This window comes from Candoia aspera, chromosome 1, assembly GCF_035149785.1.
Source record: "Candoia aspera isolate rCanAsp1 chromosome 1, rCanAsp1.hap2, whole genome shotgun sequence".
Lineage (NCBI taxonomy): Eukaryota > Metazoa > Chordata > Lepidosauria > Squamata > Boidae > Candoia > Candoia aspera.
The window spans coordinates 61,071,678-61,093,887 of record NC_086153.1 but is presented as its reverse complement, the minus strand read 5'-3'; the positions used below and the strand labels follow the sequence as shown (position 1 = coordinate 61,093,887).

The 22,210-nt window shown below is 37.6% G+C and overlaps 1 protein-coding gene across 1 annotated transcript in view; it reads left to right on the top strand.

Moving 5' to 3' along the window:
• The window catches only part of ZFAND3 (zinc finger AN1-type containing 3), a 147,882-nt gene that overhangs the window by 91,942 nt on the left and 33,730 nt on the right, over positions 1-22,210 (top strand). The window contains exons 4-5 of the mRNA XM_063304872.1: positions 3,942-4,121; positions 14,932-14,997. Coding sequence (XP_063160942.1) covers positions 3,942-4,121; positions 14,932-14,997 — 246 coding nt within the window. The remainder of the gene's footprint in view (positions 1-3,941; positions 4,122-14,931; positions 14,998-22,210) is intronic.

Genomic DNA, 22,210 nt, shown 5'->3' with positions numbered 1-22,210 from the left:
TTGCAGCTAGTTTTGAAAGTATTGCCATCAGGAATAAGGATAGTATTATTTCAAGAGTAGAATAATTGGAGTATGAAGCTAATTGAGCTCTGTATAAAAACTAAGCCAATGCCTTGGTTTAGAAGCCTAAAATTGCCTCCTTTCAAATGGTAGAACTTTAAAATATTTCCTGAGGCATGAAATTGCTACCACTAGATACTTAAATAATTTAAAGTGCTCTGCATGGAGTTCCAATTATTTATCTTGTGGCTTTTGGTTATACACTACTACAATCTTCTGATAATCAATAGGATAGTTATAGGTAGAAGTGTTATTTAAAGTTATTGAAACTCCATTATCAGTATAGCAACTGACTAGGAGTTTTAGTTTCCCAGCATATATTTGCTTACTGTCACATGTCTGGAGGTGTGATTTTTTGGAAAGAATTAATATTGTTGACAGGAAGAGGGAACATCTAACAGCTTAACAGCAACAACAACAAGACTTTATTAGGCCTTGATAACAGAACAGGCCTTGCGTGCATTCACAGAAAAATAAATAAAGTAAAATATCCTGAGCAAGGGTTGTGACTGGTACCTGTGAAAGACAAACTGTCACCTGCATAAAGTAGCACTGATAAACCTTTTCAAAAGTTTACATAAAAGTCAAAAAGCAAAGGGGAATTAAATAGTCATGCTAAATCTCTTTTGGTTGGAAAGTAAGTAAGTAACATTGGAAAGTCAGTAACATTGTTTGAGGTTTGTAGAAAGTTCTTAGAAGCTTTAGTTCATTAATTTGATATTTTACTTTATTTATTTTTCTGTGAATGCATGCAAGGCCTATTCTTTATATTACCCATAATAAACTCTTGTTGTTGTTGTTAAGCTGTTAGATGTTCCTCTTCCTGTCACAACATTAATTCTTTCCAAAACCTAACACCTCCAGACATGTAACAGTAAGCAAATATATGCTGGGAAACTAAATCTCTTAATCATTTGCTACACTGATATGGAGTTAAATAACTTTTAGGTTTTAGATAACCTAAAGTTCATCAAATATTGATGTTTTTTTAAAAAATGTCTCTACTAAGCAGCTTTTGAAAATATGCGGCTTCTCTGATTATTGAAGTCTGCAGTGACTAACCTGTCTTCTTTCATTTGTTATATTCTAGAAGGCTTATTTCAGAGTATATTTTACTTTGTTCTAACTAGAATTCTCTCCCCACTTCTTTGAGACAAACATTTCAAAGTGTTTTGAATTTCAACTTATGAAAATTAGCAGCACTTAAGCTGTAATTGAAACTCAGGTGGTTGGTCTAGAGAAATTAATTAAAAATAATAGACCTATATTCCTAAATTCTAGAGTTCTCTCTAGACATCCTTAAGGGCACATAAGTAAGGGCTATAAAGTTGCTAGCATGACAAGAGGTATTAATTGATTGTGGATTTTTATTAAAATAATACTCAATTTCACATGCTCTCGGAATGAAGTTTAATTAAATTCTGTATCAATCAGTTCACAAGCCTACTTCTGAGATTTCTGTTTGTGATACCAGTATTGCACCAAAGATTCTTTTAACCTGAAACTTGTGGTTTTCTTCTGACATGGGGATTTGTTTAAATAATAAATAAATGTAATTGGATGTTTCTGTTCTGATTAAAATTGCTGAGGAGAAGTAAAAGAAAATGAAAATAGGCAAATCTGTAGTAATTTCTACACATATTTTTGAAAATGGGAAGCAGGTGGATGGGGGGGGAGCTGTTCAGTGGAAAACTTAGTATAGTTCAGCTGCAAGTGCTAGAAACAGGAGATGAATCTGAAGACATTTTAATGTCTTTTGGTTGCATTTAATACAAACTGATCTAATATGCATTTCCCAGATTTACAAACAAAATCGCCATACAATTCCTCCCCCCCTTTTTTCAATTTTTCCAATGCAGTTCTCTAATCAAGTAATATAAAACTTTTTGCATGAAAGAAAAAGCGCATGAGGCACATAAATGTACACAAGGTTTAAAATATAGAACCAGAAAGGGTACTTCTGATGGTATTAGCAAAACTTAAGACTTGCGATTTAGAGTTTTATTTAATTGTCATTTCTCCTTCAGTAAAGTCTTCAGATTTTATTGCAGGAAAGTTAACCCTAGAACAATTTTGGTTGGGTTAACTTCTTTTTAAAGTAAAATAACTTTACTCAGTTTTCTAGGTTACAGTGGACAAACTAGTAATGAATACTGCTTAATTCTTAATTCCCTTGTTCTTAATTCTTAATTCTTCCCTTGTTCTGTCGGTGTTATTTCTGTTGATATGTAAATATATTATTTTAATGTTTTGTTGAATTTAAGATCCTATACTTTTTGAAGAGGATGTTTCATTATCAGCTTTGAATTAAGCAACAGTTAACACATCATTACACAATTCATTGCCAATTCTTTGGATTTAGAATTGACTTAAAATTGAAACAACTGATGGTAGTACTTATTTAAAGTTCATGTGTAGAAATCATGTTGATATTAGCAGAATAAAAAAATCACTGTGCTGTTGATAGATATTAGCTCATGATACATGTATAAATCAAATTATTTTCCTGATATATGTAGTTTCTTCATTATATTTCTAACATTATTTATTATTATTATTATTATTATTATTTATTAAATTTATATCACCGCCCATTTCCCCCCAATATACACAGTATTTTGAGTCCCATCAATGCAAATGGCTATTGACATGATCTAAATCTACTGCTGAAATTCATACAGCTTCCTTCTGCATCATAGCCAATTATTAGACAATTGGTCATGATAAGAAGAAAGCTGTGTGAATTTTCACCTTTTGACTTTTCTTTCTTAGAGTTATACCCAGAGAATTGTCCATGGTTTTCTTTTAATTCCAAGTTTAAACAAAAATAATTTGAAGGTTTTGTAATAATTAGGAAATGGGCAGACTTCAAACTTAAAGGGAAAAAATGCCCTTAAACTTGAAATTCTGAAATAGATTGGGGCTCCTAGGGGCCTGTCAAATTCTAATACAGGTTTTGCTGAGGAAGATATATATTTGAATTGTATAATCACTGAACATAACAATTTCTGCCCATATAACTTTGCATATAACGTTTTTTCCAGTTAGAGAAATATTTGAGAATATAAAGGCATCCAAAACTATTGTAAGTTGTGAATTGTTAGCCAAAGTCCCAAATGAGGCTGTTTTAATCAGAAGATAGTGTTGAAGTCGAATAGGTTTTATGTTCTAGGCAAGTAAAAAACAAAACAAAACAGAGTAAAGTTGGATAAGTTCTAAAAGGATGTGTTCCTTTTATTATGTAATACTATAACATGATTAATCAGAAACACAACTCTAAAGGTAGCATACTCATAATGAAGTAATTGAACGGAGGCTCATAGAAATATACAGTAATCGTATTGTCATAGTTGAGTGTAGAACACATGCATTTAATTACTTGTTTAGAAAAGTTAATCAACACAAATACATTTTAAATCTTTCCTAAAACCCTGTACTAAAGGTGCAAGGTATAAAAGAATAGGAGGAAATCCACAATACATAAATCCACAATTGGGGGTATACAAAGTCAGTTCAGAGTGCAAATGATGATTCCTACCTAATAGAACAATTCACCCTCTTTCAAAGCAGTAACTGAAGTGGAACAATTTTCAGTGCCACTTTAGAATTTTCAATAAAATAGCACCTGTAGTCACAACCAGTGACTTACTACACTCTTGTTAAATATTTGTTAAATATATAAGCTGACTTTTTAATGAAATAAGTGCCCATTGAGTTGAGTCACAATATCATCTTGCAGAGAAGGTAAGATTATAAGTGGGTTTGACTCATTTACAGGTATCTGTAATTTCTATATAATATATAACTATAACACTTATTTTATATATTGAATAATATATTTTGTGGCCTTGTAACGCTTCTTCAACTTTGTGACTTGTTAGATTTTCAAAAGAAGCAACCAGATGATGAGTCCACTCCCAGCACAAGCAACAGCCAATCGGATTTGTTCTCTGGAGAAACAAATAGCGACAACAGTAATACCTCTCTATTGACACAGACTGTTAACTCCAACCAGCAACTTTCGACAGAACTGAATGTAACTTCATTGAGCAAAGAGGAATGTAAGTGTACAGTCTCAGAGGAGATTAAACTAGGCTGTTCTTGCATTTTTAGCCCTTTAAAGTAGGCGTAGAGAAGTGCTTGACAATGATTGTCAGGTGCTAATTACAAGAAAAACGAAGGAATCAATTTTTCATCCTACTTAAATATAACTGTAGAAAAGCATTTGTTTGCTTGTGTATATCCATTTCAGAATACTTCCAGCTTCATCTATGAATCTATAATTTAACTCAGCTGTTCCCAACCTTTTTGGCACCAGGGACCGGTTTTGTGGAAGACAATTTTTCCATGGACCGGGGGGGGAATGGTTTTGGGATGATTCAAGCGCTTCCTCTTTTTCCTGACCTTTTATTCTTTTTTCTTCGCACCATTTGGAAATAGCAGCCAATGGGCTTGCTTTCCCTGACAGAAGGCGGAGCTCAGGCAGTAATGCAAGTGATGGGGAGCAGCTGTAAGTACCCAGGCTGTAAATTTGCTCATTTGCCCACCGCTCATCTCCTGCTGTGCAGCCTGGTTCCTAACAGGCCACGGACTGGTACCAGCCCAGGGGTTGGGGACCCCTGATTTAACTGTTAAGATTGTGCTTTAGAAAAAGGGAGAAGTTTTTGTTGTTAACATTTCTACAACATTTTAAAAAAAATAACAACATTGGCAACATGCAACATATATAGAGTGAGGATAAATATTTCCTGCAAAACAAGCTTTTTGAAGGTCCTTTTGTTCTTTTCTTCTGGTAGATTGATTAGTTCTTTTTAAAAATATTGCCATTCACATGTTATGTACTGTATGCTGTTTATATAGTTCATTCTTTAAAACACTTCAAATATATTTTTCTTCATTTCCACATGAGCAAACATCTGCTCCTTTCTCTCCTCTCCCTGGATGGTCTCAATGCTCCAGAGCAGTTGTCAAGGCATAGCAGAGTGCTGAAGTGGACTCATTCCTACTTGCTATCTGATGGAAACCATTCTGTTGTTGGATATAGCCCAAATAACATTTGTCTCATGATTCCAAAGAAAATTAGTACAAAGAACCTATCAGTTATAGATTAGGGAAACCTGAATGTGGTTAAATCATTGTTCTTGTTTAAATTTTAATAAATATTTTGCATTTGTATATTATTATTATTATTATTAAATATATACTCTGCTTTTCAGATGAAGCTCAAGAATAGAAGTGTTAAACTAGCCAACCCTTTAGAACAGAGATGTGTTAAATAAAACAGTGTAGAAGCAATTCTGCTCAACTTCTAGAGGGAGAGCTTCAGAAAATTGTTGCTGCTACCTCAGCCATGTCAGATGTGTAGAGGCTAGAACTCCCTGAACCCTGATTTGGGATCCAGGATATTACCTTCTGAATAGTTGTTTTCTGCTGGTAATTTGAAACAGAATTAGATTATTTTACAGCCACAGGTAATTGTAAGAATCAACAGAATATCGCCAGGCTCTCGGCAGCATTTAAAACCATATAGCTCATAGAGTAAAACATCACATACCCTGAAGTAGAGTGAAATAAATCCCACCCCCCCAAATCATATGAAAACATGACAGAAAAAAGCAGCTCAGCCTCCATAGGCTTTGAAAACTGACCTGAATAAGATTGTTTTCACAGCTTTACAAAATGTCAGTAAGAAGGGGGTCAGATGCATTTCGGAGAGGAAGGTGTTCCAGGGTATTAAGCATATATTAACTGAGTGACTTTTGGCCAGTCATTTTATCTCAACCCAACCATCTCACAGGAAAAAGGGAAGCAATATATATACTGCCTTGACTTACACAAAATAAAGGTGGGATATAAATCTAATGAACAGTAAACAAAGAAATATCAAAACTATCATCTTCCACTGAAATCTGGATATTTTTTAAAATTTCTATCTAATTATAGGACACCCTGAGATTAAATAAGATAGAGATATTAAAAATTTACAGGACTTACATGGTTACCTTTCTCATATGATGACTCTAGGATGGTCACAAAACAATCCATAAAAAAATAGTTAAAAATAAAAGTACCTTCCCCCCCCACCCCAGTGCCAGACCAATCATCCTCACAGCTGAATCCCCATCCTAGCCCAGTGCTTGGGGGAATAGCCAGGTCTTCACAGCCCTCTGAAAGGCTAAAAGGGATCCCTTGGATGTCAGGTAGGAGGCTGCCTCCAAGGTCCCATCAGATGGCAACATTTAAGGTAGGGGTCCTGGAGTGCACCCACCCTATCTAACCTAGTAGGATGGGCAGATACCCTCAGGGACAGGCAGTCCTGCAAGTAACCTTGCCCTGTGCCATATAGGACTTTAAAGGTGATAACCAGCACCTTGAATTGCACCTGGAAAGCAACTGGAAGCCAGCAGTGATGTTGGGTGAGCCGCGCATATTGCTGCTTTCTGCACCAGTTGCAGCTTCCATTTGGTCTTCAAGGGCAGCCCCACGTACAGCGTGTCGCAGTAATCCAAACAGGAGGTGATTAAGGCATAGGTGACTGTGAGCAAGGCCTCCTGGTCCAGGAATGGGTGAATTGGTGCACAAGATGGATTTGTGCAAAAGCCCCCTTAGCCATGGCTGCCATCTTCTCTTCCAGCAGCAGCCAGGAGTCCAAGGGGACCCCAAATTGTACACCAGATCTGTGTGGGGGAGTGTTACCCCATCCAAAGTCAAAGTTGTCGACTCTCCTGACCCTGGGGGCCAAAACCCCACAGCCACTCCATCTTGCTAGGGTTGAGTTGCAGCCAGTTTCTCCCCATTCAGGCCCTTACAGCTTCCAGGCACTGAGCCATCATGCGAACAGCATCATTTGCCCAGCATGGGATAGAGATGTATAATTGGATATCATCTGATGATACTGAACCCCATACTGGCAGATGACCTCTCCCAGTGGCTTCATATTGGTTTTAAATAGGAGGGGAGAGAGACCCAAGCCCTGAGGCAGTCCACATAGTAGGGCTCTAGGGCTGAACCTCTCCTTCCGCACTAGCACTGATTGGTACTGGCCACGGAGAAAGGAGAACCACTGCAAAACGGTACCCTCTACTCCCAGTCCCTGGAGCCAATCCAGCGAGATACCATGGTTGATGGTATCAAAAGCCGCTGAGAGATCCAGAAGAGCCAGGATGGACACACCACCCCTATCCCAAGCCCTTCAAAGGTCATCCACAAGTGCAACCACTGCTGTCTCAGTAGTATAACCCAGCCTGAATCCTGACTGGAAAGGGTCCAGATAATCTGCTTCATCCAAGGCCCTCTGTAGCTGGGAGCTCACCATCCTCTCAACAACATTCCCTAAAAAGGCAAGGTTGAGGATTGGTCAAAAGTTATCCAGAGCCATAGGGTCCAAAGATGGCCTGTTAAGGAGGTGGCAAACCACCGCTTCTTTCAAGGCTGATGGATCCACCCCCTCCTGCAAGGAGGCATTTACCACTGCTTGGACCCAACCACATGCCACCACCTGGGAGGCTTTAACCAACCAGGAGGGGCATGGGTCCAGATTTCAGGTGGCAGAGCTCACAGCAGTAAGGCCCCTATTCACTTCCTCAGGATTGACCAACTCAAATTCTTCCCAGATAACCAACCTAGGACATGCCTCAGTTACTTTCACTGGATCTGCCCTATTTATATTAAATACAGTCAGGTCCTCTAGACCTCAGACTCCCTTTATTTCTCAGGATCTAGGAATCTGTAGCAAGCCTCCTGGCTCGAATGCACAGGATAAGCAAATCTACTTGGAGCAGCTGGTGCCTCAAATACATAGGACATGAACCAGGAAGAGCTGTTTAGGCAATAACTTATGCTTTGAATTCTACCCAGGGATCTGTTAATAATCAGTGTAGTGTCTGCAATATAGGTGTTATCTTGTTGAACAGCTTTCACCCTTCAGCAGGTAAGCCAATGCAATTTACACCTACTGTGGTTTCTGAATAGTCTTCAGAAGCAGCCTCTTATAGAGCATGTTACAGTAATCCAAATACGAGATGATGCGTTGCTCTCTTGCTTTTCAACCTCATCATTGTTGTTGTCATCCTGCCCATCAATGCAGTGGAAACAAGGCCAGAGGTCCACAATGGCAGCAATGATTCCGGTTGTCACAGAGAAAATGCTTAAACAACCCACAAACCATTAAATTTTGTTCCATCTCTAACTTCTGCCACTTCTCTCATATCCACTTGGTTATGGCAGATCCCCCTTAAATTGAATTTCTAGGAGTCATTTGATTTGTTGTTTGAGCATTTTCTCTGTGTCAACTCTCTTTCTCTCCATTCTTTTAGTGAATTGGTGTGTAAGTTCTTCTCTTTCTCCCTCCATCAATCAACCTCACATTTATTTCTCTTCTTATTCTCTCTTCCTCTTTGTTCCTCATACATCAGCCCATACCTTTGACATTTCAGGTACCAACTTAATTGTACATACTACAGACTCTCTTTAGCATCTTCCCACTTCATCTATACCATCACCCTTCACAACTAGCTACTTGTATTTTGTCAAAACCCCCAAAATCAATAAGAGTTCTGGTATTGTAAACTTTATACATTGTTTGGTTTTCTTTTCTCCACAAAACAGTACAGAACTCCAAATATTACCTGATGTAATTCAGCTTAATTAAAATATCAACTTTGGGCCACCATATTGGTAAAAATTATTTAACCTATTGACATTTTCTTTTTCTATCTTGTAGTAGTCACAACTCAGTGTTTCTTCTGTCTACCATTAGTACATGGAAACAATTGATTAAAATAGTTCTGCCTGCATATTTCTCTGCAGAAAGTTAGTGATAGTGCACTTTCTGTCCTCTACTGCTTTGTTAGACCAAACTGTTATAATTTTGTCATATTATAAAGATTCACGAATGAGAGAAATATGTTGATTCTGTTTGAAGTTTTTGCATAGTGCAAATGATAGATATGAGGCAGCACAAGCCAATAGCATGTTTGAAAATATTATCTATAAAAAATTCTTTATGACTTTCTGCTGGAATGGCTGTAAGTGAAACCATGGTTAGATTTATCTACAGTTCCAACTATCCCTCTTTCCCTTCCCTGTCCTCCCAGACAGAAGTTTTCTTCTGTAGTCCAGATTAGTATCGTTTATCAGAGCTAATTATAAAGCAGATGGAGCTTCTCTGATTGATAGCCTCAATGTGGAAGTTTCTTTCCCATAATGAAGAATGTCCAAACTTTGCATGTATTTTTAAATGTTGATTTAAGAGTTTCTTTCCTGTTTATTTTGTTTTACAGAAAATTTCACAATGCAAATGTTCTTTCATTTCAGCATGTTTTATTGATATTTTTTTCAGCACAGTATATTGCTGCATAATATACTGAATAGAGTTGCTTATATTTCAGTAAGAATCAGGACATGCAATCATTAACTTAATTTCTATCAAAGTTTTACTAGAGCTAAATGTTCTTAGTTGAAAAAGTTCAGGCATCGTTTTGTGAATCTTCACCCTTCCAAACAGACTCCACAAGTGATAATTATGGTTAATTGCTCTGCAGGATAAACAGAGAACAATTGTAACATTTTGCTTATGTCGCAATATATTGTATTAGTAGTCCTATTGAATGGGAAGAAACTTAAGGTTTTTTTCCCTCTCCTTAAGTATCAGAATACTCTGGGAGAAAAATCTGTACTTTTGCAGAAGTTGGGTCTGGCAAGATATGAATATGATTGCATGAATTGTCGTAATTCCAATTATTCTCATAATAAAAAGGGGCTGTTAGTTTTTTCAGACTTAGTTGTGTGTGTGTGTGTGTGTGTGTTTGTAGTATTTTAGAGTCACATTAGCTGCCATTTTTTTCTCTCAGAGAAAATGTCTCTTTGAACAGTATTACAGGCAAGCAAAAGAAATTGGCTAAGTATAAATATTCAACATGTCAAAAAAGCCAGATGTGAGCACAACATACAACTTACCGGGTATTATCACCAGCATTCCATTTCTCTTCCTTGAGAACCAAATTTTGCAGTTACATGAAGCATGTGGTTATGCTTAATCTGTGCTTTTTGGTCAGATAACAATTAGAAGAGTGGAGAGGGTGTATTAACTATTATCTATGTCAGATTTCAAGCTCAAATCTTTGTATTGGAAGTGCTAGCTTTGTACTTCTCAGAATATATAGCAGCTGGATGGGAAGATTTTCAGCAGGAATATAATGCAGTTGTCAAAGAGAAACACCTCTCACCCCTATTTACTGGAACAACATTGACCATGACAGTTTCATCATAAGGAAACCTTCTGTCCCTTCCTTATTTCTTTTGGTTTTAAGATTCAAGTGAAGAAATGTAATGTCCCATAAATAGCAATTGAATTAAAGATTACATACCTTTGTGGATTAATTTACTCAGGATTAGGGTTTTTCCTAGCATACATTCTACTGAGCTGAATAAACCTGCCAGGGGCAGACATGATTGACATAAAAAAGGGGCAGGGCTTTCATCATGCAATTGCAGCTGTTATCTTGATTTTTTGACACATACTCACTGCCTCCTGAAAACTTTCCTGGTGTTATGATTTGTCTGCCCGTGAAGTATAGGCTTCAGATAACTCTGAGTACTCTCTTATTTTTAAATATATATTTTTATAGTATTCTCTTTCTTCATTTTCAGTGATGTGTTGCTGTTAATGACTTCAATAGCACAACTAAATTTAGACTGTAATATCCATAGATTATTTGTTGAGCTTCTTAGCAGATAGCTGTTTGTATGAAGGAGAAAGAGGGAGCTGAAGTCTTTTCTCTCTCAAGTACTCCTTCAAAATATACTCATTGGAAAAGCCTGCAAATTTTGTTTTAAGGTCATGCCATATACTTGAACAGTTTCATTAGTTTGAGTCCTTCATCCCCTTCTCCGGGGCTGTCACATTATTTCCTTTTTTTCTATGTAATTGTGGCCAAAGCTGACTCAGTACAAGTTTAAGTGAAAACTAAATTGTTATATGATATGAAAAATGTCAGAGTAGAAATATAACTTTGACACTTGGATCAAGTTTAATGTATCAGTAGTACTTCACTGCAAAGGACCTGATTTCATTTTAATTTGTGCTTAATTTTCCCTAAACTATACAAATTTAGGATTATTAACCATAGAGAAATTGGAAGTACTCTATAAATATGGCATTTTTATAGTACTCACATTTCCTTTATAAATAAAATAAGCAGCTTGACTTAAGTGTAGTTACATATTTATAATACTAAAATGTACATTCTTCATAATGCTACTATGTACATATATATTTAATTCCATTTAAGCTGTTTTCAAATGTTCAGATTGTCCTCCATCACTTTATATGCTTGTAAGCATTTTTCCATGTAGGGTTCCCAGGAATAGAAGTGTCTATATACATAGAATGATAGGTATGTGGAAAAAGGCAGAATTTTCTATTATGGTGCTGTTACCTGTTCTGTGTATATTCCAAGAGAGTACAGCTAGTCCTCAGTTAACAACCACTCATTTAGTGACCATTCAAAGTTACAACGGCGCTGAGTGGGTGGTACTTACAACTGGTCCTCAAAGTTCCAGCCATCCCAGCAACCCCCACAGTCACGTGATTGTGATCTAGGCTCTTGGCAACCAGCTCATACTTACTATGACAGTTGCACCATCATGTGATCACAATTTGCAACCTTCCCTGCCAGGTTCTCACGAGCAAAGTCAATGGGAAAGCCAGCAGGGAAGGTTGCAAGTCACTCCTGTAAGTCACTCATACTCCTGTGGCTTTTCCTCCTGAGGAGCCTGGCTACAGAGACCACCACTCCATAGTACGCCCCCCCTCATCTGGCAGCAGCCACACCATACTTGCACTATGCTGCAGCAGCCACTTACCCACCAGCCTGCTTGCTAGCTGCCTGGGACTTGCGACTTCCTGTGGGTTTCCCCATTGACTTTGCTTGTTGGAAGCCAGAAGAAAGTTGCGAGGAGGTCCTTGCTTAATGGCCCATGATCCTCACTGAACAAGGGCAACAGGGACTGCCAGGATTGCCATCACTAAGTGATGCAGTCACGTGACATCGTGCTTTACAACCGCATCGCTTAGCAATGGAAATTCCAGTCCCAATTACAATCATTAAGTGAGGATTTCTTGTAGCCAGAACACCCCAAAATAAGATGTGTACACTACAATATGATAATTTTTCTATCCAAACAACAATTTTAACAGCTTTTCTCTCCTCCATAGGAAAAGTATTAATTTGCCTTGTACTTAGAGCAGATTAAACAGAGCAGGTTCACATTTATGGCAATAGATTGATTTTTTTTCCTCTGATGAAATGTACAGAGGATTGGACCTAACTCTCCAAACTTAATGCCTGTTGAATATACACTGGGAGCAGGGAAGGGACTTGTCTGGGCTTCCCTGGATTATATCCAGTATACTTAGGAGAGTTTGCACAATCAAGTATAAATTGATCATATTACTGCTTCCTATGTTGGATGGAGAAAAGAGATCAAAAGATGAGAAGGACAGAAACTTGAAAGAACAGATGGATGGCAGGAGAAATAAAAAGTAAAATAAAGGAATACGGAACAATAGCTTTGCTACACAAGTCTTGTAGGATGCAATACTTCAAAAGAATTTTGTATTTAGTATTGTTTGAATAGAAGACCCTGAATAGCCTTAAAACATAAATTACTGAAAAAATTACTGAAGTTTTCTGTATGTGCATATGCAGATGGAGAGCAATGTCTCTAAAGACTTCTATTACAGATTTAGCTTCCCTCTGGTTATTTCTTACATGTTTGTGGTTCTAATGTACGTTCCTTTTCAGACTTGATTATGTAGATAAATTAGGCATGTGTCTTCCAGTTGCGCACATTCATGAATAGATTTAGACAGGTTTCCCAAAATATGAGATTCTTCCTTATCTTGCCTAGAGCATCTTTTAAAATGCTACCATTATTTGCTACCAGTTATCACAAAGGTATTTTTAAAATTTGGCTATTAAATTCATGAACAGTCTTTTGACATTTTGAGTCAAAAGCATTTAAGTCTTTTTAATGCCATATTTTGAAAGCAGTTTTTGAAATGCTGCATTTTACATATTTCAACTGCCATTTCTTTAGGTCTGTTGGTGCCTCAGAGTTATGTTCCTAAGCATCTCTAGGAAGTATTCATAAACAAAATCTCTGTTATCGTCTGGTATACATTTGCATGGCTACTCCTGCATAGGTAAAATCTTCAAAAAGATTATGATGGGATGAAATTGACAAGGTAGTTAATAAAGGATGATGTGTTCCTAATTAATCCACAGTGCCTATAGTTGAAAATTAATTGTGTTATGCAAATGTCATGTTAATTAAGAAAGAATATGAGAGTACAATAAATCTTTTTTTAAAAATTGTGTTGGCAACAGTAGGTTGATAGGCTAGTGCTTCTCAGCCTACCAAAGTCTCAGCTTTTCAGTGATGTCTTGATGACCGACTTATAACTGTAAACCTGGGTTTTACTGCAGGCATTCAGAAACACTGTTCTCCTAGCAACATTCACAATCTGAATTCTGTAGATGTATCAGCATACAGATGATTGCTTCATATGTGGTATTCTCAACTGGAGATTAGTTCAGCCTGATTCTGAACCATAGTTTCAACACATTGAGAGTCATGGAAATAGGCCATGTATTTGTGTTTATACCCAAATGGAACTTAAAACACCCCGAGTATTAGTTTACTATATGATTGCTTATAATTTCGAATTATTGCCATGCTTCTCAAGTCCTTTTTTTGGGGGGAAGTGTGGGTAATTGCTATCAGAGGTTTAACAATCATGTTTTGGTATGCGTTGATTAAGCCTTATTTCTTTTTCTTAAATTCTCTTCTTCCCCTATTTAGTTATTTATTTAATCAATATATATAGCTGGCTACTCAGCACACAACTCAGGGCAATGTAGAATGCCAAATAACACTAAATTCCATAAAAACCATATAATTGAAAGGCTTAAAAAAAAACCCAGAACAAAACAGAATATATGAAGTGCTGGGAAAAAACACATCAAACAGGCCATACCACTCCCAAACTCAATGCCTGAGGAAAGAATCAGGTTTATAATGCCTTCTAAAAGGCAGGCAGGGTCAGGGCCAGCCAGTTCCCAGGGGAATGCTGTTCCAAAGGACAGAAGCACCAATAGAGAAGGAATGTCTCCTGAGTCCCACTAGATGAAATTGCTTAAAGCAGTGGGGTCTGTAGCATGTCAACCTTATCAGGTCTTATTGTTTCTACTTCAAGGTCAGCAAAGGGGTGCTGCCTGTGGGCGCTATGGCACCCACAGTATCCTGGGTCCAAAACAATATTAGTAAAGCATTTTGGTGGTGGTGGTGGTGATAATCATTTATCTTTTTTCAGTTAAATGTTTGAAATTTCTGTTCATAAGAAACCTAATGAGATTTGGAACATACTTAGTTTTTACTGTTTTAAAATGTAAATGTTCTAATTTTCATTTCATTTGTTTTATTGGCATCCACAGTGTTATATGAAAGTGCATAATGATGTCTGTCACCTAAAAAGTTTGTTGACCCCTGATCTACTTAACAATTTCTAGACTTTGGTTAACCATGAATTTTATTTACCAAATGTAAATAAGAGGGAGGGGAGATGTTCGAAGCCATACTGGAGTCATGAAGTTGGGTTTCTTATGTCTTTGGAATGGCTAGTGGAGAAACAGAAAACTCCAGCAGCCTTATCACTGTTTATCCTTTCCTTTATCCATTCTCACAATATTTATGTTGGGATTCAGGCAGCCAGTATTAACTACCTAAGAAACAGTCTTGCTCTGGATTATCACTGTTGAAATGCTACTGTAATATCACTGGAATTAACTGATTGATTTCTATTTCTAGGTGGGCCATGCACAGATACAGCTCATGTTTCTTTAACCACAGCAACCAAAAGATCTTGTGATTCAGGTAAATTTTATTTTTAAAAGAATATATTATGAAAGGGCTGGATAATGTCCAGTTCACTAGGCTATTCAGCTGGCCTAGAGCAAGATCTCATTCATGAAAACCTTGTTCCTGCCATTGCAAGCCATCACATCTCATTTCATCTGTGCTTTATCATTTACAATTGAAAGTGAAAAGAGGGCAAAGTCAGCAGAAACTAATCCTGCAAGTTTTCCTATGGGAGCATCAATAAGATCAGATTCAACCAGCCCTCATCCTTCCCTCTGGAGGAGAAAGGATAAAATATGTGCAAAGCCAGCACTAACACTGTGAGTTGCACTGCAGCTTCCATAATCAAAAGGGCACAAGCGCCTTTTGCTTATTTGTCTGATGCCCATAGTCTCAAATGATGCAAACTGCTTGCTGGATAAAACGCTTCAGAAGTTATCTCACATATTACTCATTAGGAGATGCACCATTGGCTTCTGAACTCACCAGACAAACCATTCATTACAGGGTGAGGTGGGAAGCAATGATTTGTAATGTTCTCCAGCATGGCAAAATAAATAATAGGGAGTGAAGATTCACCTTGATATCACATGGCCTGCCTCAGCAAGTCTGTAAACTGAAGATAAAAATAAAGTTTGTGTTGAACTTAACTCCTAATCACTACATGGACATATCCATGTTGTTTTCTTCACAACAGTATTAAAGTGGTTTGCATTCTTCTGGGATGTTTTTTAACTTCTCATTCTTAAAGCCCTGTAATTTCCTGGTACTTTCCCATCCAAGTATTTCCCATCCCAGTATAGTTTTATCAAGATCCAAGGGTTGAATAGGTGACTGCAGCTGCTGTGATAGATGTCTTTTTTAAAAAAATGCTGAAACCCAACAAGTAAGTTTCAGTCAGCAGTCACACAGAACAACATTCCTGAGAATTGTTTATGTACAATCTTTTTTTATATGATCAGAAAAGATTGTAGAATTCAAATTACACTCAACCTTCAACTCCACAATCTGAAGTTGGTTGGAGTTGGAAGGAGTGACTTCAGGCCAGTCACTCTCTCTCAACCCAACCCACCTCACAGGGTTGTTGTGGGGAAAATAGGAGGCAGCAGGATTAGGTATGTTCACTGCCTTGAGTTATATATAAAAGAGGTGGGATAAAAAACATCACCACCACCATCAAAATAATAACTTAATAACCTTCATTTATTAATTAATCATGCTAAGACATGATACAACAGCTACTCTAAGGCACCCCATATAATCCATGACAGTACCCAGTGAGGGAAGAACCCCTAAATGCTAGTATAAGTTTATTATAAAAGAACATTAAGGCTACTATCTTTGAGAAACCTGCATCATCTTGTAAGTAGTGAAAATGGAAAATACCTAAAAACAGATTTGTGAGACATTTGTACTAATGTCAGTTCTAGGGCAAAATAGTAAATTCAGTATATTCTGTTTCAGATATAGAAGGACCTTTAGTATTCTAGGGCATTTCAAGGAAATGCAGTGTTAACATTGAAACTCAGTGCAGATTCCCTGGGCACTTTTAGTTTTTAAGTAGTGCTAGAATGTAAACGGCTTTTGTTTATTTGGGGGCAGAGGTGGTAAAATTTCTGTACAAAAATAAAACCAATCCATGATATTTTTGTTGATACTTCATTTGGGATGCATAAGATTGAATTGCCTTAAGTCTGTAAGGATTATGGCAGTATATAAATAAGATAAATAAATAACTCTTCCAAACCAAGTGCAAAGAATAATAACTGACATGGACCATCAAGATGTGGCAGCAAGCAGCAGTTATCCCTTGATATTAAGATAGATAAGATAAAGTTTCTTGGCATTGTGAAACCTTTCTGTATGCCAGATTGCCCCCAGAAACAAATGGGTAGGAGATGCAAGCATTTAATATAACAGTAATCCCCATTCACTTTTGCATATAGATTTTGATAGAGCTTGGACAGTAGAATAATCTTGAGAGTTTACAGACTTGAAAATTGACATGTCATTGGATTATAGTTATATTTATGTAGTGCATCCTAAGTAGAGGTGGAGAATAAATTAGCAGGCAGGATGATGAAAACACATTTAAGTGGTTTAAAAATAGTGACAGTGTTCTGATATATTAGTTGGCATCAAATAAAAGTATGTTAAGGGAAAGGTAAATAAAAATGCAGTGGAACATTTAGCTTTAATATGATTTTGTACATAAAACAGGCATGTTAAACTCACATTAGTCTTGCCTATTGAGGTCTGGTTAGTGCAGGAAGAAAATTCAATTTCTTCCTTTCACTGTCCCCTAACTACTAGTAATTTAGATGTCCATGATATCTTGAAGACATTAAAATGTTCAAATATTATATATTATTGCTTGGTGTGTGTGTGTGTGTGTGCAATGTTCATTTGTCTGTGATTTGGTAGCCATGACTTCTAGAGATTATTTGTTTGGTTTTGTTTGTTTGTTTATCAGATTTATATCTTGCCTTTTGTAACAGAAGATTGATTAGTATAGTTTAATAAATTTTAATTCTTGATTTAATTATATGTGCTGACAGGTAATGTGTGGTTTACCCCATTTTAACTATAATTAATTTGTAGCTTCTTCCTGCAAGGAAATTCATTTTATCCAGACAAGCTTTTTATAGGTAGTCCTCACTTAATGACCATTCATTTAGCGACCATTTGAAGTTACAGTGGCACTAAACGAGTGGTAGTAACATCTGATCCTCAAAGTTACAGCTGTTACAGCACCCCTGTGGGCATGTGATCAAAATTTGGGCACTTGGCAATTGGCCCACATTTACAACCACAGAAAGTGCTTTAACTCTCCCCACCTACCTATTTCCCCCCATGTCTGGCCTTTTGGCTGCCCTGCACTCTGCTGCTACTGCCTACCCCTGCTGCCCCCAGCTGACCTTCGCTGTCTTCTTTCTCCTACTGCTGGGTTTGGATTCAGGTACTGGGCAAGGGTGCGGCTCTGGGATGCGCATGGCTGTGCAGCAGAGCCTTGTCTGCCAAAGAAAGATTGCCAGGCCCAGCCAGGGAGGAGGCAGGGCAGTGGTGTGGGCAGCAGCTCCCCGGGCAAAGGTGGCGGCTTTCAGGGCTGTGCGAGGCCTGGCGCAGCGCTGTTGGCCCTGGAGCCGTGCCTTTGCCCAGCATCTGGATCCCAGGCCAGCAGTGGGAGGAAGAAGACAGCAAAGGTCAGCTGGGGGTGGCAGGGAGCAACAGGGGTAGGCAGCGGCAGAGTGAAGGGCAGCCAAAAGGGCAGAGGTGACAGAGATAGGCAGGTGGAGGGAGTTGAAGCAGAGGCAAGTGCAGCAGGGTGGTGGAGCCTCATCTGCTGAAGGGAGCTCACTGGGCCTGGCTGGGGAGGAGGCAGCAGGACAAAGCCAGCAGTTTGCGCCGGGCAGAAGAAGCATGAGGTCCTCACCTAATGACGGCATGGTCCTCACCTAACAACTCCAACCAGGACAACCAGAGCTGCCGTCGCTAAGCAGCATGGTCACGTGATGTTTCACCTAACAACACTTCACTTGGCAGCAGAAATTCTGGTCCCAGTTAGGGTTGTTAAGCAAGGACTGCCTGTATAAAGTGCAGAAGATATAATTCCATAATAATTATCCTTTAACTGTTAGGTAGTATTTATGTAGATTGTGGGTGGCAGCAGTGATTGAGCCTTTAACACTTATGAAGGCGAGATTTTGCTTTGAAATGTTGGGAAGTAAGTATAATGGAAATACCAAATTCATTGACTAGTTTATTGAAATTAACTGTATGTTTAAACTTTTTCTTTTCCTGTTCCATTTTATTACACATAACCAACAAGGGCAAAAATTTCTGGTCATACCATTAGTTAGTCTGTTGCTCTGCAATAGTAAAACTCTTGTGTTTATTAAAAAAAAAAACAAGTTAGCTTCGAAAAGAAAGAAAAACAACTAAGAAAGTCTTGTTCAGTTGACTTTTAAGGTGCTCTTTAATTAACTGTTTAGTATTTGACTGGTGGAGGACACTATGTTACAAATCCGGCTATCCCTGTGCCTTCACTATTAGACATGTAGTAATAGTACAGAAGTGTAATGTACATCATCAGTCCTGTCAGTGACAGTACCCATTAATGACACTTTTTTTTTTCCTTTGTCTGCTCAGTTCTCAGTTGTACTAATGGAATGGCACATGAAGCGAGGCTGTAAATAAAAGTTATTACCTAATAGGTAGGCACTGAAGTGGAACGTACAGGAGCTGAGGCATAGAAACCTTATTACTGCTCATCAGCAATTATAAACAGGATAAAGTGTTTGGGACTTACATTGACACAGCAAAGCTATTTGATGCTGGGACATGATAATGGATCAAGATAGTATGATGGATGTTGATGAAATTTTACTGTCCCATCTTGCTGGCTGTTTCTGATATTAGTTGTGCTATCTCTTCCATATTTTCATATATTTGGGGCGGGGGGTGGGGGCAGAAGAACCAGATTCTATCCAAAAGGTGGAAAGATGGTTTAATATATTGCATTAGATCTCAGGAGTTGTATTTTAAGTAATAAAGTTTGCCTTGTTAACTATACATCAAAGTGGGCTTTGCTAAAGATTTTTTCTATCTTGGTTTTCACAGAATATGCTGATATATTTAATTATGTTTATTTTGAATAATTCTAAACTGACTTTTAATGTCATTTCCTTGTTTCTCATGACCTCATTATTGCTAAAGTCTTGTAAGGACTTACCAATTCAATTTCCTATTACAGAAAATAATAAAGAGTATCTACACAAGTGCCTTTCTTACATCAATAACTTAACATAGCTAACAAACTACATTTCACTTCTTAAATTGATTAGTTGCAAAGTATTAATATATCAGAGCCTATGTATAGTTAACAGCATTTAATCCAATATTAAGGCAATACAATTAACTAAACCAATTGTATAAAATCACTGAAAACTTTTGAGTTTAGGAATACTTTGATTGGACCAGGGGAGAAATAAAATGTAGCTGGTCTAGCTTACATGGCTAGATTATATAATAGGGAGTTTTAGATATGCAAATTGGGTCATATGAGGGTCAGATTATGATAAATATTCACCCAAATCTTTCTGGGAAGGAGGAGCAAGTAAATGTCTATAAATATAAATTCCAACTGCTAAAGACAAATCACTTCCATCCTGTTGAAATACAGAACCATGCAGTCTTAGGAAAAAGCATGGCTACTTTAAGGAGCTGCAGACAGGTGCTGTGTTCATGTGCCCCTGTGCTCTGAACTACCTTTTTGCCTTCAAATTTGAAGCCCTGAAGAGCCCCTAATGTATATAACAAAAGTCTGATTTGAATTAGAGATGTAGAGATCAGTGTAAATTGTGTCCATTTCTGTTTGATATACACTCAAGCATCCGTTCTTCCCCTCATTCTGTGCACATACTTTTGTTCATAATATACTCTAATATACATCTTTCTTAAGCAGAGCACTATAGTGCAAGATCTCAAAAAAAAATGTGGAGCTGGGTTGCAAAATGTAGTAAAATGTGGATAACTGTGTAGTAGGCTGGAAAATTAGATCAATTCTCTTAAAAGGTAGACCAAGTGAAATTCTCCAACAACCTTAACTAACTTTATTTTGTTGTTTTAAAAGAAGTTTTTTCTTTCATAACTATTAAACTAGAAAAGCATCAAATGACCAAATACCAAACTAGTGTTTATAACCAAGAAATTATTTTTTGGAGATGGACATTTACTTAGGCTCTGATATGAGAAAAGTGTCCAATAGGTAGTCTTTGTTCCTATGTGTGCATTCTATATTTACAACGTAATGATTCTATTATTTAGAAAACCATTTTTTTACAATTTTCCACTTCTGTACTTGACAAGAATTCTTATGAGTGCAGAATACAGATGTTATTTAATGCAAACTGAGTTTATTAGATCATTAAATTACCCCATATCTAAATTTCTTTACAGTGTTAATTAGTTTTAGGGTACACCATCTAGAAACATGTTGCCTTTGTAATTACAACTGATACTCATTTTTAAGAAGCTCACAAATGGTTTCCTGTTTAGTTGAATAACTCTGGGTTTCAGATTAACTTGTATAACATGGCTCTATGCTTTGTTCTTCCAATTCTGGAACAAAATTGCAACATATACTATACAAAACTAGATATCCCTGTAGATAGAATGTGTTACGTGAGGAGATCTTGACTCACATGGTAGGGTTTCTCCCACTTGCCTTTCCCTTCACCCCTCCTACATTGCTCTAACATCTGCTTAAAAGGTTCTTTCAGTTCACTCTAGCAGATGTTGAGGATGTGTGCAGAGGAGGTGGAATGACCTCTCACCCGTGCCTTCTGCTAATTGCAAAAGTTCCATTGACAGGTGGAGTTCATTGGATAATACTCTGTGGGGCACAGGTATCACCCAGGACTCCAGCTAACCATTATGGAAGCATTATACATACAGGTATAGCTAGACTGAACAGGTCTTTTTAAAGAGAGGTTTCTGTGTATCATTTGACTCTAGAAATGGAGCACATTTTAGGAAGTTAGGGGATTTCATGGCTGCCTAATTCCAAAACAAGGGACGCAGTGGCGCTGCGGGTTAAACCGCTGAGCTGCTGAGCTTGCCGATCGGAAGGTTGGCTGTTCGAATCTGCGTGACGGGGTGAGCTCCTGTTGCTAGTCCCAGCTCCTGCCAACCTAGCAGTTCGAAAACATGCAAATGTGAGTAGATTAATAGCTACCGCTTTGGCGGGCAGGTAACGGCGTTCCATGTAGCCATGCGGGCCACATGACCACGGAAGTGTCCACGGACAAACGCCGGCTCTTCGGCTTTGAAACGGAGATGACCATCGCCCCCTAGAGTCAGACATGACTGGACTTAATGTCAAGGGAAACCTTTACCTTTACCTAATTCCAAAAAAACTCTGGGCAGCTTACAATATTTAAAAGCATATATAATTTAGGCGAAACATGACCACCCAGACAAAACTACATAAGCAACGTAGAATGAACAATACTTGTATTTTTTAATGTTCAGAATAATTAATATGAAATCAAATTGTTATGTAAATAAAAAACAAACATAGAAAAAAAAAGAAGGGGGAAAAGCTCCAGAATCCAGAATTAGGCAATACTAGGCTAGGACTAGACGAAATGTCACAATATATAGTGAGCAAACTTTTAAGCTTTCCAGGATTATAATTGCATGTGGAAAAATGAGGAGAAAAGAGAAA